We start from the raw sequence: 19,289 nt of genomic DNA, 5'->3' as shown, positions 1-19,289 counted from the left end.
TCTAGGCAGTCCTACATTACTGACAAAAATACTCAGTAGTGACATATGTACACCTCAGGGCTTACATTGATAAAACAGCTGCTAACTTATGACTACTTCTAATTCATCCATGGAATTATCAAGTACAACATGATATTAGCCCCCTTAGAAAATTTAATTTCTTTTGGCATGAAATATTCACAATCTTCTGTTTCTCCTGAATTCAATTAAAATAATTGTCTTTCATGTGTGACAGTCCAATCGCTCAAATTTTGTCATCTATTGTAGCAAATTATGTCAAGAACCTAGGTTACTTTGCAGCAACATATTACAGGTTGCCTTTCAACAGCTAAATATGTTTAACAAAGTCAAAACCTTGAATTTTAAATAATGTATTGGATACATGTACAAACGTGTGTGTGCACATATAGGCATACATGCATATATGTGTTAATAGGTTTTTTTTTCCAAACTACTTTCACATGGCATCTTATCTCAGACTATACAACCCTGGAAGGGAAATATGATAGGAAGCAGTCCCAATTTAAATGCAAGTAACAGAGATTTGGGGAAATGTTATTAACAGAGTAAGAATTGGAACTGGAATGCAAGTCTTTCCAAAATCAGCACAATAATCTTTGCAAATGACTATGTCTCTACTATAAGGGAAACTTCAGATTATCCCATTCTGTCTGTTTGTGAGCTGGTTTATGGTTCAGCTAATCTTCCCTGCCTATAAAGATATGCTAGTTTGTATTCTATAGTTATATTTTGTAATATAAAAATCTTGATGAGCCTAAATGCTCAGAAAATGGAGGGCTTCTGGGTAATTGGATTTGGTGACTAGCTTAAGGTTAAATAGAACTTTTCAAAAAAAATAATCACTCTTATTGAAAATCACTCTTAAACATGAATCCATTTTTTAAATTCCAAATGACAATAAATTCAATCTTTCACAATTATATCAGACTTGTCATTTTAGACCTGATTTTTTTATATAAAGTGTTCTAAACTGAAAAGATATTGGGGAGTGAATAAAGTGTCTAGTGGTCCAAGGATATTTGTTGCAAATTTTAATAGTCTCCTGTGAGTACTGAAAAGGCACAAGATTCAAAGTTAGAAATATTGAGCCCAAGTCCAATTTTACCATTAAATAAGTATATGACATTGATGATTTTCTTTCTTCAACATAATGCCATTTTCATCAACTGTCAGATGAGAGACGGAAGCAAAATATTTAAGATCACTTATGGTTTGCAATTTCTGTCACTCTGTGGCTTATCTTTCTGTGAGTTGTTCCTCCATTGAAAGAATTCTGATAATTTAAGCTTTCCAACAAGCTGAGTTATAATTAATTGCAAGTTGGGTAATTCTATGTGACATGCCTATATATGAGAAACAATTTTAAGTTGGAATACTGAGATACTTTCAGAATTTCTAATGTGTAAGAAGAAATGGTGAAGAAGCTAAACATGCCTATTTGTCAGGACAGAGCAGTGATGGCAATCAAATATAGTTAAGTAAATACTCCTAGTTCCTAAGTGATGCTCTCTGATATATGAATGCACAGTAAAACTGTTGATAAACAGTGATAATTTTAATCTCTCTCTCTCTCTCTCTCTCTCTCTCTCTCTCTCTCTCTCTCTCTCTGTGTGTGTGTGTGTGTGTGTGTTTTAAAAGTTTTCATGGCCATAGGATTTAAAGCACTTCATATAAAACTTTGTCTCACATAGGGTCATACTTTGAAGCTAAAGTAGAATTTCAATCTCTTTCCTGATACTTTTATTTTCTGTCTAATTATGAAGGAAATACAACAGTATTTCATATAGTCTGAGTTACACTCATGTCCCAACCAGCCATTTTTATGCTGCATCTTATGAATTTTAGTGGGTGTTTTTCCCCAAATGTTGACAATTGTGCATAGATAAATGAAGTACAGGTTTCTCATTCTATTTATCATATACGTCATACCAGTCCATGGAATCATTGTCCTCTTGATGTTGACCTTCTCTTATCTGTGTCCCTGTGCTGTATTGGAGTGGTAAATGTGAACCAATGATTTTCTCTATGTTCTAAAATTCATACAGCAAGTATGGACAATTTCAGAGGAAAAGCCTGATTTTTCAAAAATTCTCCTGTGCTCAAGGGGGATTATACTTCTTGAGTTTTAAATCATAGCACAGAGCCCCATTTGGCTGTTTCATAGGTTTTTCAGATTGTGGGGGATGTTAATGTTGTTTCCATTGATGTGATTATTATATATTCCACATATTTTATCAGCAGTTGAAGATTTGGATTTATGCTTTGTGACAAGTTTATGAAAGGTACAATTTGAAAAGCAATTTTTTTTTTAAATTGAAGTACCAAATGTCTTCAATTCTCTGTAACTTACAAGGATTTTCTTTGTTTGGTCAGCAAGGGTAAATATTTAAAGCAATTATGAATGAGTTGTATATAATTGTGTATGTGCTCTGGCCCTATAGTTTGGGGCATTTGTTTGGATAATAGAGAAATCACAAGTGAAAATAGCCTCAAGTAGTAATAACTGTGAGCTTAGAGAAGAGGATAAAATCATGAATTTCTGACAAGAAAATATTTCCCTGGAAATTTTTCAAGAGTGCCTAATTCCCTGTCATAGAGTTAGTGATACTGAAAACTGCATGTTCCCATTAAATGAATAGTTTTAGATCATGCTATTTCAAAACTGTCATTGACATTTTAAGGTGAACAAATCATTGATGTGTACATCTTGAAGAGACAACTCTCCAGGATGTTTAGCAGTCTCTCCCACTGCGTGTTAGTAACAAAAAGTACCATCCCCCAAATTGTGTCAACATAAAATGTTCTCCAATCATTGACATATGTTCCTTTCTATGACAAAATTAACCACAGTTGAAAAACACATCTAACCTCACCTAAGACATACTTTTCTATCGTTGTTAGTCAGCCTATCTTCAGCTTCTGTGAGGCAGAATCTGTCATTGTCTTCTCCCTCTTTACACAAGCCTTCTTCTGAGTCTTCCCCCTTTATTTTTTCCATTTGCAAAGCTCATGTTGGAGGATTTCGTTAGTCTCCAATTTATAGTGAGACTCATATTGGAAACCCTCTAACCTATATGCATTTAGCTCTGAACCTCCCACAAGGTTTCCTTTTAATATAGTGACAATTCCTTATACAATTTTTATCTCTAATTACCTTTCCGCTACTCTCATTTCTTTGTGAAAGCCTTAAGTAAAAGGAGTATATTTTGGTACATTGGATATGCACACATTTTCTAATGTCTAATTGGTCTGTGTTCTGGGAATTCAGAAGATGGAAGATTATAGTGTATTGTTGCTGACTTCTTATATAAGATTTATAACAAATGAGGCCTGAGTCCTAAAGCAACAAACAAATCAATTCCTCTTTGCAAATGTAATCCTTTTGTCTGTCTGTCTGTCTGTCTCCCATCCATCCTTATATATAAGATTTCCTTTCTCTTCACCTGCACTCTTCATTCTCTCCATATTCACTTTTTAATCTTTCTCTTTTGTCTTACATAAGGCCAATACTGCTTTTATGAATGTCAGATGATCTGATATTTTTCCTTTTATGTATTGATCTGAGCCTTTTAACCCAACATTTGTATTAATAGAAAATACTAATTTCATATTTACCTTTCAGCTGGCATAGCTTTTAATATTCTATGTATATCAGTGTTCTGCCTACATGTATATATGTGTATCACATGTATGCCTGGTATTCATGGAGGTCAGAAGAAGGCATTGAATGCCCTGGAAATAGAATTACTTGCAGTTATAAGCCACCATGTAGGTCCTGGGGACCAAACCCCAGTCCACTGTAAGAACAAGAGCCCATAATCACTGTGCAATCTCTCCAGCCCCTTAACATTAACTTTTATGTTAAAATTAAAGCATAACTTAAAGAATGAGACATTTACTAAAAATCACTATTATGAAGTTTATACACAGTTATTTAATATATTTGAGGGTCTACTAAAGACACTTAATTAAGTATTATAGAATTTTCAGTATTTTTGTTTTCTGTCTATACCAGCACCACAGTCCCATTTTACATATAAGTATGCTTATCAGAAATATTTGATTTATATGGAAAGTTGGCTGTCCCTCACATTCTAAATGGAGACAAGAAAACAACTTCACTTTTCTAATAGTTTTCAATATGACCAACCTTCTTAATATAATTTTCTATTCTTGATAATTTTGATTTGATAGAAGTATTTCCATTAAAAGATTCAGTTTAGGTACTTTGTGTATATATATAAGTATTCATCTTTGAAATGAGAAATAACAGATGACTATGTAAATGAACATTACATTGCCTGACAAGGGTTGAGTAATGCACTAATCTATGGATATAGTAGTAAGTTGTTAGAAGTAACTTCAATATTATGCCCATGTAGCAGTGTAATAGTAGTATATTGTTTCATAGGCCTTATTACCTGTATAATCACTGGTTTCTCACACTGATAAGCCAGATTCTTTTTGCAGTAGATTGTATTTAACATACAGACCCACAACCGGTCAAGGTACAAAGAATAAGAGACTATAGAATGCTCCGCCCTAAATGAGACATCTCTAACACACGGTGTCCTCCCAGATCTCAGAGATCATTGCAGGAGAGGAAGTAGAAAGGTTGTAAGAACCAGAGGTGGAGAATGCCTTCAAAAAAACCAGTGTTTGCTGATCACAGCAAGGAAGTTGTACCTATAAAATCATAGCAGTTGTGACAGCATGCACAAGACATGTATGTCAAGACAGACAAAATCCCAGTATGGAGAGAAGAGGAGGATACAAAGTGTCACTCTTAACTGAAGAGCACTTGGCAATTGATAGCTTCTGGGAGAAGAAGAATCAGTTAATATGACTGATGCCTTACTCGGCCATCATGATTGAAGAGTTCTCCTGTAGTAAATGGAATTCATAACTGTATAATATAAAGAGGGTGAGATACCTTCGAACACTCGGTCCTAAATGGGATGTCACCATCAAATATCTCCCCTCATAGCTCAGAGAACTTAGGAGAAGAGGAGCCAGAAAGATTGTAGGAGCCAGTAGGGATGGAGGACAGCAAGGAAACAAGGCTTATAGACAGATCAGGGCTGATATATATATATATATATATATATATATATATATATATATATATATATATATCACAGACACTGTGGCACCATGTACAACATCTGTACAGATCAAAGCCAGATGGGGTCCCAGCACTGAGAGTGGAAGTAGACACAATCCCCCAACACACCCAATCCCCCATCACACCCAATCCCCCATCACACCCAATCCCCCATCACACCCAATCCCCCATCACACCCAATCCCCCATCACACCCAATCCCCCATCACACCCAATCCTCCATCACACCCAATCCCCCATCACACCCAATCCCCCATCACACCCAATCCCCCATCACACCCAATCCTCCATCACTAGCCCAGAAATTATCACTAAATGACAAGTGTTCCAAACAAAAAAATTACTTTTGTCCAACAGTAATGTCTTTATGTCTCACTGAGCATACAAACTACACTTAATGGCAGGCCTTATGCTGGCAGTAGATGGCAGACACAAAACAAGCTCAGTGGTATTTTTGGAGGGTTTATTTTTACTCATAATCATTTTTTCTGTGATTTTATTTCTAACTTTACAGGTCTTTAACTTATATATTATAGGTTCCAATTTTGTGTTTTTATGGTGTGCCTGTGTGCCATGTCTCTATGTCTGTGTATGTGCATTTCTCAAACCATGTCTCTATGTCTGTGTATGTACGTTTCTCAAACTTTTTCTTTACATCTTATTATTATGTTTATTTGTTTTTGTCCTATTCTGATATGTTTGCTTTGTTTTGTTTTCTAATGAGGGAGATAAAGAAAAGGTGTGATTTTGAGTAGGTCGAGAAGTGAGGAAGTTCTAAGAGGATTTGAGAGGAGAGGAAACAATGATCAGAATACATTGTATGAAAAGTATATTTAAAAAAATGTTAAAGAATTTAGCTCATAGTATGTTGATTATGCTTCAGTGGAAGGTCATAAAAGCTTGTGAGCAGTACAAACTGTACTAGATTGGGTTAATCAAAAAGAAGACACAAAGCTGAGTGAGTAGGAAACAGGTCTTGGATAAGGGAGGCTGAAGGAGAGATGAGTATGAGTAGAATATACTGTAAACTATTTTCGAAGATTAGCATTATAATTTATATTGATAGCTAATATATCCACAATCATTGAGTTTCATGACTCATGCATAACTTTTAAAATATTCATTGAAATATTTGTTGCATAACTTTTCAGATTGTAAGAATAGAGTACAATGTAAGACAAAGACATACCTATTCTCATGTAGGTCATATTGTAGTACTCAACCAAAATGAAGTTAATATTCGACTCAATAATTTACCAATTGTGCGATCTTAGGAAATTTATAAAGTCTTAGTATCAGGTTTTGGTCACCTCACCTACAAAATGTAGTTTTCATCTATATTATTGGGATATTGCGAGAATGTAATAAAAAATATAAAGTAATATACCCAAATATCTAGCATCTAATAAAATTTTCATTAAGATTTTCATGTCCTTTGCCTTGCTATTATTATTAAGTATTTAAAAATCATTAGAATGTTTACTGAGAATAATCCTTCATTACCAAAATATCTCACAAGAATTGAGATATGAATAAACTTTTTCTTTTTTATTACATCTACCTATCTATTTAATGTGTGAATGTGTGTATGTATATACCTGTGGCAGGTATATGCATGTACACACATGCAGATGTGTGAGGACAATTTGCAAGATGTGGATCTCCACTTTACCAGCTTGTGAATTGATTTATCTGCTAGATTTACATTAGACAAAAAAGGAACACATTTAATTATTTCAATCTGTTAAAACAAAATATACTTGCTTATATTTACCTTAGAATCCTTAAGCTTCATTCTACACAGTAAACCAAGAGCATTAGTTTTTATATTTTTAAGTTAAAATATAATTTCATCATTGCCTCCATTCCTTTTTCCTTTCAATCTTCCTTGTGTGTCTTTGTGTGTGTATACCTTGACATATAAATACAATCTGCTTAGCCCATTTGTGAGATATATATATACATATATTTGAATTCAGGGATGACCAGTTGTACTTCCCTGGGAGTAGGAAGTAACTATTTCTCCTGCTTTCAGCTTTCCTTTTTATCTATAGTCCTTTGTCTATAGTTTAGACCCTATAAGATTTCTCCTTCTACTTTAGCATGTCTACTGATGCTGTCCTTGTTCAGGTTTTGTTTAGACAGCCATATTGTTGAAGTATCATAGGTAAAGCTTCTCTGCAGCTTCTGATAAACATAAGGAAAGCATTGTAAAAGGAACAAAGGCATTCTACATACCAGTGTGTTAATGTTTTCTTATATACCTTTGACATCAGAGACCTTTAAACTGGAATATGCTTCCTGCATCCATCTGATATGTAATCAGAAATATTAACATTCAGGACAGAGATGTCCTCTTACAGAATAATTCATCTGAAAAAGACCACAATACTAATGAATATCATAGAATATTGCTATTTGACAATAGATTATTTAGCTCAGATTTAAATTTCACAAAATTAAGAATTCTTTAGGAATGCAGAAACATTGGTAAGAACTACTTAAAATTACAAATGACACAAGAACAGAAGTTTTATTAATATTTGGCATGTGGGTTTTTCAGGGCACATATGGACAGGGGTTATCTGAATATTTGGAATTAAGAATAAAAACCAAAAATGAAATCATCCTCTATATAACTATTAGTAGAGAAATAAATTTACCCCACCACATTTTCAAACTTATAATACTAATAAGCTCAAGAAAAATTTATATAATTACCTTTTATGGGTATTTATTCTAAATTGGAGTAATGGAAAGCAGAGTATGGAGACTGAAACACCTTCCTACAATCAGTTCTTGTGGAAGTAATTATTTAAAATGGCCACTAGTGAAGCCCACTATCTAAGCTGTGTCGGCAGCTCTGCCTAGCTCAGCTACCATGTCCCATGGCCAGAGGCCACGTGTGCGTGCTGCAGCTAGAAAAGGCCAGCCAGAAATACCAGCCCTGCTACCCATGAGCCACCAGCATGAGAATCGGCTCTGCCAATCTTTCATGCTGTCTCCGCAAGGCTGGGCATTGCCCAGACCATCCCACCATCCACCCGGGCCCAGTAGAAAAATGAGACTCTGATGCTTAAATATTAATCAAAGGCTTTATGTGTTTGGTAATGCTCAGTAACAATATGCCCATACAATTAGAGTTGTTTCCTAATTAGCTAACCTAAATATAAGTTGTTAGCTGCAACTACTCTCCATACCTGCAAGGCACTTCATCCTCCTATATCTCTGCTCTTCCTAGCTCCTCCTCTTCCTTTGCCTTTTTTCTCCTTACTCCTCCCACCTTGGCTCCTCCTACAGTTCTAGATATTTTTTCAACAGAGAAGAAAATGGTGCTAAACTCAAAATGCTGTTTTAGGTTTATATGTGTTTTTGAACCGTTAGATTAAATAATTAAACGTATTTATGTGAAGACAGTTAACAAAAACCCAAGATACTTGTGGAAAGATGTACAATCACAGATATGCAAGCAATAACCACATTAATAAGACTATTGTCAAAACAGAAGTCCAGGGGCTGGAAAAATAGCTCAGTAGTTAGGAGCACCTGCAACTCTTCCAGGGAACCAAACCCCACAGCAGGCAGCTCACACCCATCTCTAACTCTAGTTCTAGGAGATGAAAGTGCTGTCTTGACCTCTGCAAGCAGCAGGCATATACATGGTGCCTGTACATACATACAGGCAAGACAAACACACACATAAAGTAAAATAAGTACACCTAAAAAATAAAAATAAGCCACAATAGTAAACATTGAAGAGATAATAATACATATGTGAAAAATTGAAAACTTAGTACACTGTTAGTGGGACTTAAAAATAAACACTTCTATGGAAAAGTGAGATGGAAGTGTCTTAAAAAAAATTTTGAAAAAGTAACATATGATCCCATAATGTTTCCTTTGGGTGTGTATCCAAATCAACATTAAAGAGATGCTAGCTCTCTTGTTTTCATAGAAGGACTATTCCAAATAGCCAAGAGATAGATGTACCATAAGTATTGATAAGGAAGTGATCAGATAAAGAAAATGTGATTTATCCATACAGTAAAATATTATTTGGTCTTTTAAAAGGAATGAATTGCTGTCACATGCTGCAAAATGAATGAATCTTAAGTCATGTTAAGTGAAATGATCCAGTCATGTAAATATAAATATGGTGTATTTTCTCAATGATAAACAGGTCAAAATCATAAAACTAAACAGGGGAATAGTGGGTACTGGGGAAAAGAGTTGTTTAATTGACAAACAGTGTTTCAGATTTTAGAGGTAAGTGATTCTAGAGACTTCTCACAAAGTACTTAACACTAGTAAAGTACAAAATTTAAAAAGTTTAAGAAGACAAATTTATGTCATGGGATTTAGATTTTTATCACCAAACTACATTTAATAATTTTGAAAACAGGTAACTAAATTTCACTATCCCATACAATTGTAATTTAGGTCTACTCACAATTTTTTAAATAAGCTTCACTTTCACTAGAAGCAAGGTGAACCTGTTTCTGTGGGAAAAAGAAGTGATCCAAATGCTTATAGCTACAGTAATACAGGCTTAGATGTGTTTCATAAGAATGTTTACAAGATCTAAAAGAGAAAAAAAATTGGCTATTTATGTATCTGTTGTTAAAAAGCTGTAGATTTCTGCCCATTTCCTGCAAGGATTTTAAGTGCCATATTAAATCACATTATTTAATGTTAACAGATATCTTCAGAATTATGTAGTATAAGGGCTTAAAAGAGAGAGTTCATTTTCACCCTTTTATAGATGATTTTAAAATCCACACAGGAGCATTTATGATACTCCCATTTACCACTATTGGGTCTCATCAGTCTTGAAGATTTTTTCTTCCAATTTCCTTATGTGCCCATTTCCTTCTGTAATATCTTACTTTCCCTTTCTAAATTTGAACTTGAATATTAAAACAGATGCAAAAAGAAGCAGTACTTACACATAAACTCTTGAACTGCATTTTCATCATTTGCTCTGGTGGCAAAAAGAAACCCAATTGTATAAAATTGATAACAACATTTTAGTATATCCTTGGGTCCTGAGGGGAAAAGCAATGTGTGTAGACAGATGATCTGATTTTATGAGCACATAGCTGAAATCTAGCACTGTGCATTTGTCTTTATGCTCTTACTTTTTTAAAGGACTATGAAAACACATTAGGTACCAGTTTCACTTTCTACAATGATCTGCAAAGCTAATGACAATACACACCATTTATATTGCCATTTCTCAGGATACACACCATAGCATAGATCATTTTTAGCATAGCTTCTTAGTCTTGGCTTGTTAATAAGAAAACAAGAACCTTAGTATACAAACTTATTTTATTATCTACTCTCACTGAGGACTGTGATTTGGATTCCACTCAAACATGAATTAGTTTAAATGCTGCTCTGCTGTGACTGTTGAATTTATTCATTAAGGTGTAATATTTTACTTATGAAACTGCATTTGGAAATTCTTTGGTGTACATCAGATGAAATTACAGTGCTCAGGGATATTGATTATTGCTTGTAATTGCCATCATAATAGCCAACAATTCTCTCTCTTTCTTCTACCTCTTAATGATATACCAAACTAAATCAATATCTAACATATTGGGCCACTTACATTGTCTTGAAAATCCAATTGTTGTTCTTCATAAATATGCAAAAGTTTGAAGAATTTTTATCTTCAAACATTAGATAAAAGGGTCTGTACTCCTGGGTTTTCCCTTTAGATCATAAAAGTATATCAGAAAGATGCTATATAGAATTTGTTATATGTGTGTGACACTTTATTACCTCAAAATAGTCACAGGATAGAGGTTGAAGGCTAGGAAGACTACACTAGTGTGTTGCTCATAAATTGCTACATTTTTAACTCATTAGTAAACTTAATGACCAATGAGGAAAACTCTGGCCAGGAGAGGTCTCTAGTTATTGAGGAGATCTGCATTTTTAAATCACAGTTTATTCAAATACCTAAATAAAAAGAAGTACAATTACACAAAACTTACACAATAGTATGGGTCAGTTATCCAATAAAATGTATTTTATCTTATTGCTATTTATATACCATGTCTCATTTTCTTCCATTATTGAGATAAATTAGATGACTTTTAGGAACAATACTTTTATCTCCTTAAGGGTAGCTTGTCCTGTGACATTTGCCCATTCATACAAAATAATTGGTCTTTAAAAGAGGCTATAAGAACATATGGCAAGCAAAAGAAGGCTCAAGAGATGGCTCAGAGAATATAGTTCTTGTCATGCAAGTAGGACTACCAGAATTTGGATCATAAGTATCTTAGATGGAGATTCTATTGTGCTATTATGAAGAAGCAACTTGGAAGTATGAGGGTTTATTTCATTTTATACTTCCACCTCATAGTCCATTATTGAGAGAAGTCAGGGCAAGAATTGAGGCAGAAGCATGTTAGAATGTTCCTTACTGGATTGCTCATTATGGCTTGCACATCTTGCTTTATTGTACCTTCCAAGACCACCAGCCCAGGGTTGGTACTGCCCACAATGATCTAGTAACTCCCATATCCACCATTAATTAAGAAATTTCTTTATAGACTTGCCTCTAGGCCAATCTCATGGAGACATTTTCTCAGTTGTGCTTCCCTTTTCTCAGATGATTCTAGCTTGTGTCATGGTGGAAAAAAATAACAAAATTGACTCCTTGTCAACTTGACACAGAAACATGCTGCTTATTAATCCCATGGCCTTTCTTTCCTTATTCATCTCTAAGATTTCATATTAATATTGATACCATGGTTTAAAACACTCCAAATGCCTACAGTCTTTAAACAATTTAGTCTCTTTAAAATATCCAAATATCTTAAAATATCCAGACTCTCTAAATGCCAAACTTTCTCTACAAGTTCAAATTTTCTCAAGTGTGAACTCCTATAAAATCAAAATCCAAGTTACATACTTTTTTATTTAGGGGGGCAGGTGTTAACCAGGGCAAAACCAAAGTCTAATAGTGTAAAGTTCAGTGTCATATATCAGGGAATCATGATCTTCCAGGCCCCAAGAGGGTTCATTTCTCCATTCTGCTGTTGACAGCACACACAGCTTGTTGGAGGCTCAGGCCAGCTCCACTCCACACTGTCCTGGCAGTCATCCGATGATAATGGCATTTCCAATATGCTGGGGTTTTCATGAAAACTGAGACTTCACCTTCTCATCAATGGCCTCTCAGTGCCAAGCCCCAGCTGCTTTCCGTGACCCTTTCATGCCTTCAAAACTAGTAAGCTCTAGAAAATGTACATAATACCTGGTACAGTTGCCAGCACAGGGTACAGTTTTGGCCAACTCTAGACTACAGCTACCATTTGTTGACCCTGTGGAAACACTTCCCAGAGAAATGGTGCTGGTCTCTTAATCACAGCATATTCTTATGACCCTACTGACAAGCATCAATTGTTCCAGCAAGACAAAGGTTTCACTTTAGTACTTGTACTCTCTTGCTAATCACAGCCAATTAGCACATTAAAGGTCCTGAAAGAATCATTTCTTCCCTCTGAAACCCCATGAGACAGGCCTATATTTATCTTCATTGCTTAAAAATCTTCCAAGAACCTGCAGTCAAGAGTCCATGGAGCTCTGAGTAGCCCTTGTCTTTTTCAGCCTAAAGTTCAAATGCTACCACGGTCCTCCTCAAAACGCATGACCATATCTGCCCCACCAATAACTCCCAGCTTGGTATAGATATTTGCCTTAACTAGGGTTTCTATTGCTGTGCTAAAACACCATGACCAAATGCAAGTTTACTTTATACTTTTATCAGTGAGAAAGCTCAAGGTGGAACCTTGAAGGAGAAACCAAAGTAGAAGCCCTGGAGGAAAATAGTTACTGCTTGTTTTCCTTGGCTTGTCCATTATGCTTTCTTATGCCGTCTAGAACCACGTGTGCAGAGTGAACTAGGCACTCCCACATCCATCATCAATCAAAATATCCCATAGACTTGTCTACAGGCCAGTCTGATGGAGGCAATTCCTTAACTGAGGCTCCCTCTTTCAAGATGATGTCAGCTTGGGTCAAGTTAACAAAAGAACAAAGCAGCACAAAGACATACAAAAGAATACATATACATCCTGTAACATGGTTTGAACAGATAGTGTTTCTTCACTGAGTCAGTTTACATAGGTTATTAGACCAGGATGCTTTTCTAGTGAAGATTAGGGTCACTGATAACATCAGACAATGGAAATATACTAAGTAGGAAATATCTGATACCACTTTCATCCACAATATTGACTAGCTGTTACTTAAGTCAGTCACTTTTATTCTTCAGGTCCCAGTTATTCTCATTGAAAAATTGAGACATGAGGCTACTAGACGATTTATAAAGAAGTTCCTTCCAAGTTTCTGAATCTGTAGGTGCCATTCTCACATTCTTCTCATTAAGCCAAAGGGAGAAGTAATAAAGCTCCGTTGAATGTCTGCATGCCGAATTCAGCACAAAATGTGCTTCTTCTTTACTTTACCATTAAAATATTAATGTTTTCCAGGAGCTGCCTAAACATAGTACACTTATTTTCTGATAAAAATGGCTCCAGAGTTCAAAATTGTGCATCACCAGTTATTAGTAATAGAACCATGGACCTATTTTCTGCTTCTCTTTGTTGTGTTTTCTCATCTGTAAAAGGGGCATGTGTAATAAGCATGTGATGAAGATAAAGTGGTAATAATAATTTTGGTTAGTGTTATAAAAATTATCAGTTATCACTTGTACTCAAGTTATGTCACCTGTAGATTAAGATAATAGTACCAACCTCAAATACATACAAAGATCAAAATAATACATTTACAAAAACTAACTTGGAACCTGACCTCTCTAGATAAAGAGAAGACTAGAAAATTTACCAAATACCAACCTTTTAATTTTAACTGTAAAGCTGATATGAGATCAAGAACGTTTTTCATTAATAAAATATTCACACTTTCTAAACTTAAATTACTGTTTTATCTATAAATATCATGCCTTTTTTATTTTAAAAAATGACATTTGATGTTTTGAGGTCTGGCTTCCTTCCCTTAGTACTATGTGTAAATGCTTTTCTTAGTGAATAAATATGTTTACAGAACAATTTGTAATGCCTGTGAATCATGTACTTTTAAAATTACTTAATGAAATACCAATTATTTTGGCTATTATAAATATCCCTGTAATGAATATGTTTTTTAAATAAATCATCATAATCATCATTTCCTGATGAAAAACTCCTACAAGCATAATTATTATGTAAGCAAATATATATTTAAAATATCTTGGTATATAATGTAAAGTGGCCCTCTAGAAAGACACAGGAATCTCACTATCATTCAGAAACACAGCTAACCTCCATGATACTGTACAAAGACAGTTAACTGTTAACTGTCCAAAGACAGTTAACCTCGATGATACTCAAGCAAAATTCCCTATTACCAACTTTTTCATCAAATGGCATGTAAAGCTTTGGGGGTTCTTTAAATGCACATGTTTCTTTTCCTTTCATACACTGAAGCTGGAAATGAGACTTATGCATTTGGGCATATGTTGCAAGGTGATGTTGACTTTTCACTTACTGAGAGGCTTTATACTATACATTAAAATGCAGCACCAGAATGTGCTTTGTTTAGCAGTGCATTTCACTGCTATAAAGGGCACAGTAGAGTGCTTAAGATTCAGGACTTTGAAGCCTGGATACCCTGTATGCTGATTCTAGCACTGTCACTTGTGTGGCGAGTCAAACAAGTTGTTTAATCTGTTTGCCTTCACATTCATTTTTTAAAGAATTATTTATGTATTATGTATATGAGTACACTGCAGCTGTCTTTAGACACACCAGAAGAGGGCATCAGATCCCATTCCAGATAGTTATGAGATACCATGTAGTTGCTGGAAATTGAACTCAGGACCTCTGAAAGAGCAGCCACTGGTCTTAACCACTGAGCCATTTCTCCAACCCTGCCTTTTCATTCTCAAACATTCAATAAGGAAGATAGCATAGCCTGTTTCACACAAGTAAAGAATGAATGCAATAGCGAATTTACAATAGAACACATGGCACTTGGCACCTCCTAATGGTAGATAATGGGACAAAATACATATATTTGTTTTTCTCAAGTTCCTACTTATAAATATATTACTACTCTTTATGAAAGATCCTGTTATAATAATAATGAGCAACCTGTGATCTTCCTGTAAGAATATAATATAATAAGACCATTAGTCCACTTGTATGGAGATCCACAGCAGGCATAATGAATGTATGGTGATAAACTGTAGAATTGAATTTGTCTCTGGGAATGGAGGTAGAAATTTGCTTCAAAAAAAATAAGTGAGAATTCCTGGAGTTATGAAACTGTTCTATATTTGGATAGGGAGTATGTTGCATGAGTGATTGCATTTATCAAATCTCAGCAAAGATACATTGGAAACTAGAATGTTCTAATTAGCAAAATGTGGTGGTACAATGCAGTCAGCTCTTCAGAATCATGATTAAGAAATGAGAAAAACATAGTGAATATCAAATCTGGAAGAGCAACATTTACTTGTCAGCAAGAAAGGAAGGAAGGGAAGGAGGGAGTGAGGGGGACAGAGTGACACAGAAGAGGAGGAAGAGAGATGGCAAAGATACCAAAGAAAAATCAGCTAACTCTGAATTACATGAAAATTTTGTCTAGCCTTTTTTTGGTCTCATGAGATTTGCCATAGCCTGGTAGTTTGAAATCAGTAGTGTTTGTGGGGTTTATAGCAATCTGCTCTGGTATTTATAGGAAAACTTTTCTGGTTTTCCCTATTAGGCATTTCCTGTTCAAACATGGATCTGGTTCCTCTGCTATCTTCAGTGCGGCTAGTCAGAACTACCCTCTGACATCCAACACCGTCTACTCGCCACCACCCAGGCCGCTGCCTCGAAGCACCTTTTCCCGACCTGCCTTCACTTTTAACAAACCGTATAGATGCTGCAATTGGAAGTGCACAGCCTTGAGCGCCACTGCAATCACAGTGACATTGGCCTTGTTACTAGCCTATGTAATTGGTAAGCCCTCAATTCTATGTATCAGTTTTCTTTTTTAACCTGCTTGTTTTGTTTGCAGTGGGGTAGGAATTCACTTTCAGTGCTGCGATGCACAAATTTGTAGAGTAGCTAACTGCTGTAATAACAAACAGATTTCTAGTTAAGGTTTTTCTTTTCTTCATCCCTAACGTTAAGTACTATTGTTGGTGTGGAAGGAGCACTCTTTGAGAAGAAATATTTGTAGTGCTAACACAGTCTTATTGATTGCGGTTACTGTAGTTAGCCATGTTCCTTTCAATTAAATGGTTGTTATAGTTTTCTCATTTAAAGTCATAAGTACTAATCTACAATAGCTTCTTAAATTATAGGTACACAGTAATATGGCTACTGAATCTTCAGGTAGTGATTTCATTAAATAGATACTTATTTGAGAGCTTTCACAAAATTTAGTGCATAATGTCTTCTCAAAGATTCATAGAAACCAAAACATACAACCCTATTTTCACAAGAAAGTTGGAAAATGCATGGTTCTTGAGCTTAGGAGGGTAATTGTATACAGTCTTTTAAGGGGAAAAATGTTGTTCTTCAGTCACTCTGATTAAAGTCACAAACACTTAATAGAAAATCGTATTGATTTTTCTGGATGGCATTTTATTTTGACTGAATATTAATTTCTGTGCTTCAGTGGTTCTGCCAGTTTAAAATGTAAATACTTTAAGATACGTGCTTTTTAAAAACCTTATTCCAAGAATAGATAGGATATTCTCATGAAAAAAAAATCTGTCTAGATATGTCATTAGCAACTTTTTTCAGGTTTAACATGAAATTTCATTTCCTCGTTGATACAGAATTGTTCTGAGAAGTGAATAAAAAAAGATTTAAATTTTCTCATAACTATAAATAACAAAGCATGCTTGGTTGGTTCCTTTTTTATTCAAAGTGTTAACAGATCCAAGACTTCTCATATCCAGTTTTTCTAGGAGCTATAAAACAAGAGGATGTAAGCAAGTAAACAGATAACTTTTGAAGAACTATTACTATGATGTGAGCAATAAAGAGATATGGCCTCTGATAGCCTCCATGATTCTTGCTTTGAAATTCCCAGAAAGCAATCTATATTCTATTAAAGGTGGATATTTTCCTGTGTTACAAATATTTCTTGCATATCATGTTTCACTCAATGCTTGCATCACATGTTTATCTAGTTTACAATGACCTGTAATGAGAAATACTTCTGATGAGATGGAAGGATAAAGACAAATTGCAGTTCTAATAAATTTTATCGTGAACTCATTTACAGTAAGAAATAGGGACCAGAAAGATGCCTTAGTATGAAGAGACATCAGAGTTAAATGCCCTGAAACTATTTTGTGGGAGGAGAGAACTTTAACCTACAAGTTATCCTATGACCTCCACATACATAACATGACATGTGTGTCTACACACAAACACACCAACAGAGTGAATGAGTGTTAAAAAAAAGATATAAATAAGGAATAATCTGAGATGTTCCAGTACCATAAACACCCTTCAAAATGTTCTTGCTGGAGTATGAAATCAACTTGGCATTATATGTGCTAGTTTCTGTTCACTTTACTATATGTAAGTAATGTTTTTACATATAAAATAGTACCCCTAGTACAAATAAATTCAGATAATATAAGAATGTATTAATGACACATTCCTATTATGTTTAAGTCTATATTTCTATTTAAATTTATATGATATAAGATGTGATACCTATGTCAGAAATTGTATTATATAATCTAAGACTCAGTGGTTACCTTTTCATTTTGTTAGTAATCATTTCAGTGAGTGATATTTTATATAGACTATTATTTTAACATAACAGATGGTAACGTAGTTCAATAGCTATGAGCATAGTTTTTAAACTACTTACTATATATACCTGTTACTGTGAGTGAATCATTAATTTAATCTGTTCAGCCTATATTGATTATGAGGAGAAATAAATGAATAAATAAAAATGAAAGTACTCGAAACAGGAAATATATGTAGGAAGAAGTTAAAATGGTAAAATATTAATGTAATCCTAATTTTCCCTTGTTACTTTTGTTCATGGGATCAAATAGTTAAGCATATTGCTCACTGTTCATTTATCTTTAATAACAGGGCCAACCCATAAAACATATTTTTAACATTAACCCTCACTTCCTTTTTAGCATACATGTACATGTTCTAGTTTACTAAATAAATCAATCCTCTGTTTTAAAATTTAACTATATGTACCATGTTATGTCTTGCAATGGTAAGTAGAACTAAGTGGTTTGATTGGTTAAGAGGTATCTTTTGAAAATATTTACTGTGATGTTTTCTAATTTAATCCAAAATGCTAGCCTTGTACAGAGAATGGGTTCAAAAGGAGATTTCTTACTGTGAACATTGTGACTTTCTTCTTGATCTTTGATAAATTAGGAAATATATCTGCCTAAAGCTAGGTGTTATATGGTGGCATGCTTGCCTAGCATGTTTGAGACCTTAGGTTCAAAACCAAGTACAAAATAAAAACCCCTGTCTTCCTGCATTTATCTTATTACTGCCCTATTGCTGACCATCTCAGGAAAGTAACATAAGAATTCATAAATACACATTCAGGTGAAAGATGCCACATAAGAACTATATTATATAAGATGATTTTTAAATGGCTTTCTGTGGTTGAAATAAAACACTATTATACTTCAAAATATGAAACCATTTCACCCTCCACTCTTTTGGGGCCTGTAAGAGTTGTCTTTTTTTTCAAGCCCCTTTGCATTTGCTGTATAACACGAGAAAATCTTTCACTGAAACTATTACTGCTTTCTGTTTCCCGTGCAAACTCCTTTCTGCTATTTCATTTTCCTCTATTATCCATTATACATAACCTTTACATACTAATGACTATATGCTGGGTTGCCCTCAATCCACCAGGGAAAATCACATCAATATCAATGGGACATCAATAGGTGTTCTGTGCATAATGCCTTTGTAAGTGGTCATTGGAAAGCAGTAGAAATCGAGTATGTGAAAAGCCAGAGTTGAGGTGCTCAGCCAAGCAGCTACAGCCTCGTATCTACCCACTATACCTTTTAAGTCAGCAAGAAAATAATTCCTTTGAATAAGTTTTGAAGTCAT

At 34.6% G+C, this 19,289-nt stretch overlaps 1 protein-coding gene across 1 annotated transcript in view; it reads left to right on the top strand.

Annotated features, from left to right (window-relative positions):
* The window catches only part of Tenm1 (teneurin transmembrane protein 1), a 748,830-nt gene that overhangs the window by 431,015 nt on the left and 298,526 nt on the right, over positions 1-19,289 (top strand). Inside the window, exon 8 of the mRNA XM_034485178.2 lies at positions 15,937-16,175. Coding sequence (XP_034341069.1) covers positions 15,937-16,175 — 239 coding nt within the window. The remainder of the gene's footprint in view (positions 1-15,936; positions 16,176-19,289) is intronic.

Source organism: Arvicanthis niloticus, chromosome X (assembly GCF_011762505.2).
Source record: "Arvicanthis niloticus isolate mArvNil1 chromosome X, mArvNil1.pat.X, whole genome shotgun sequence".
NCBI classification, from domain to species: Eukaryota; Metazoa; Chordata; class Mammalia; order Rodentia; family Muridae; genus Arvicanthis; species Arvicanthis niloticus.
Note: the sequence above shows the minus strand (reverse complement) of the source record. Positions and strands in the feature narration are given on the sequence as shown.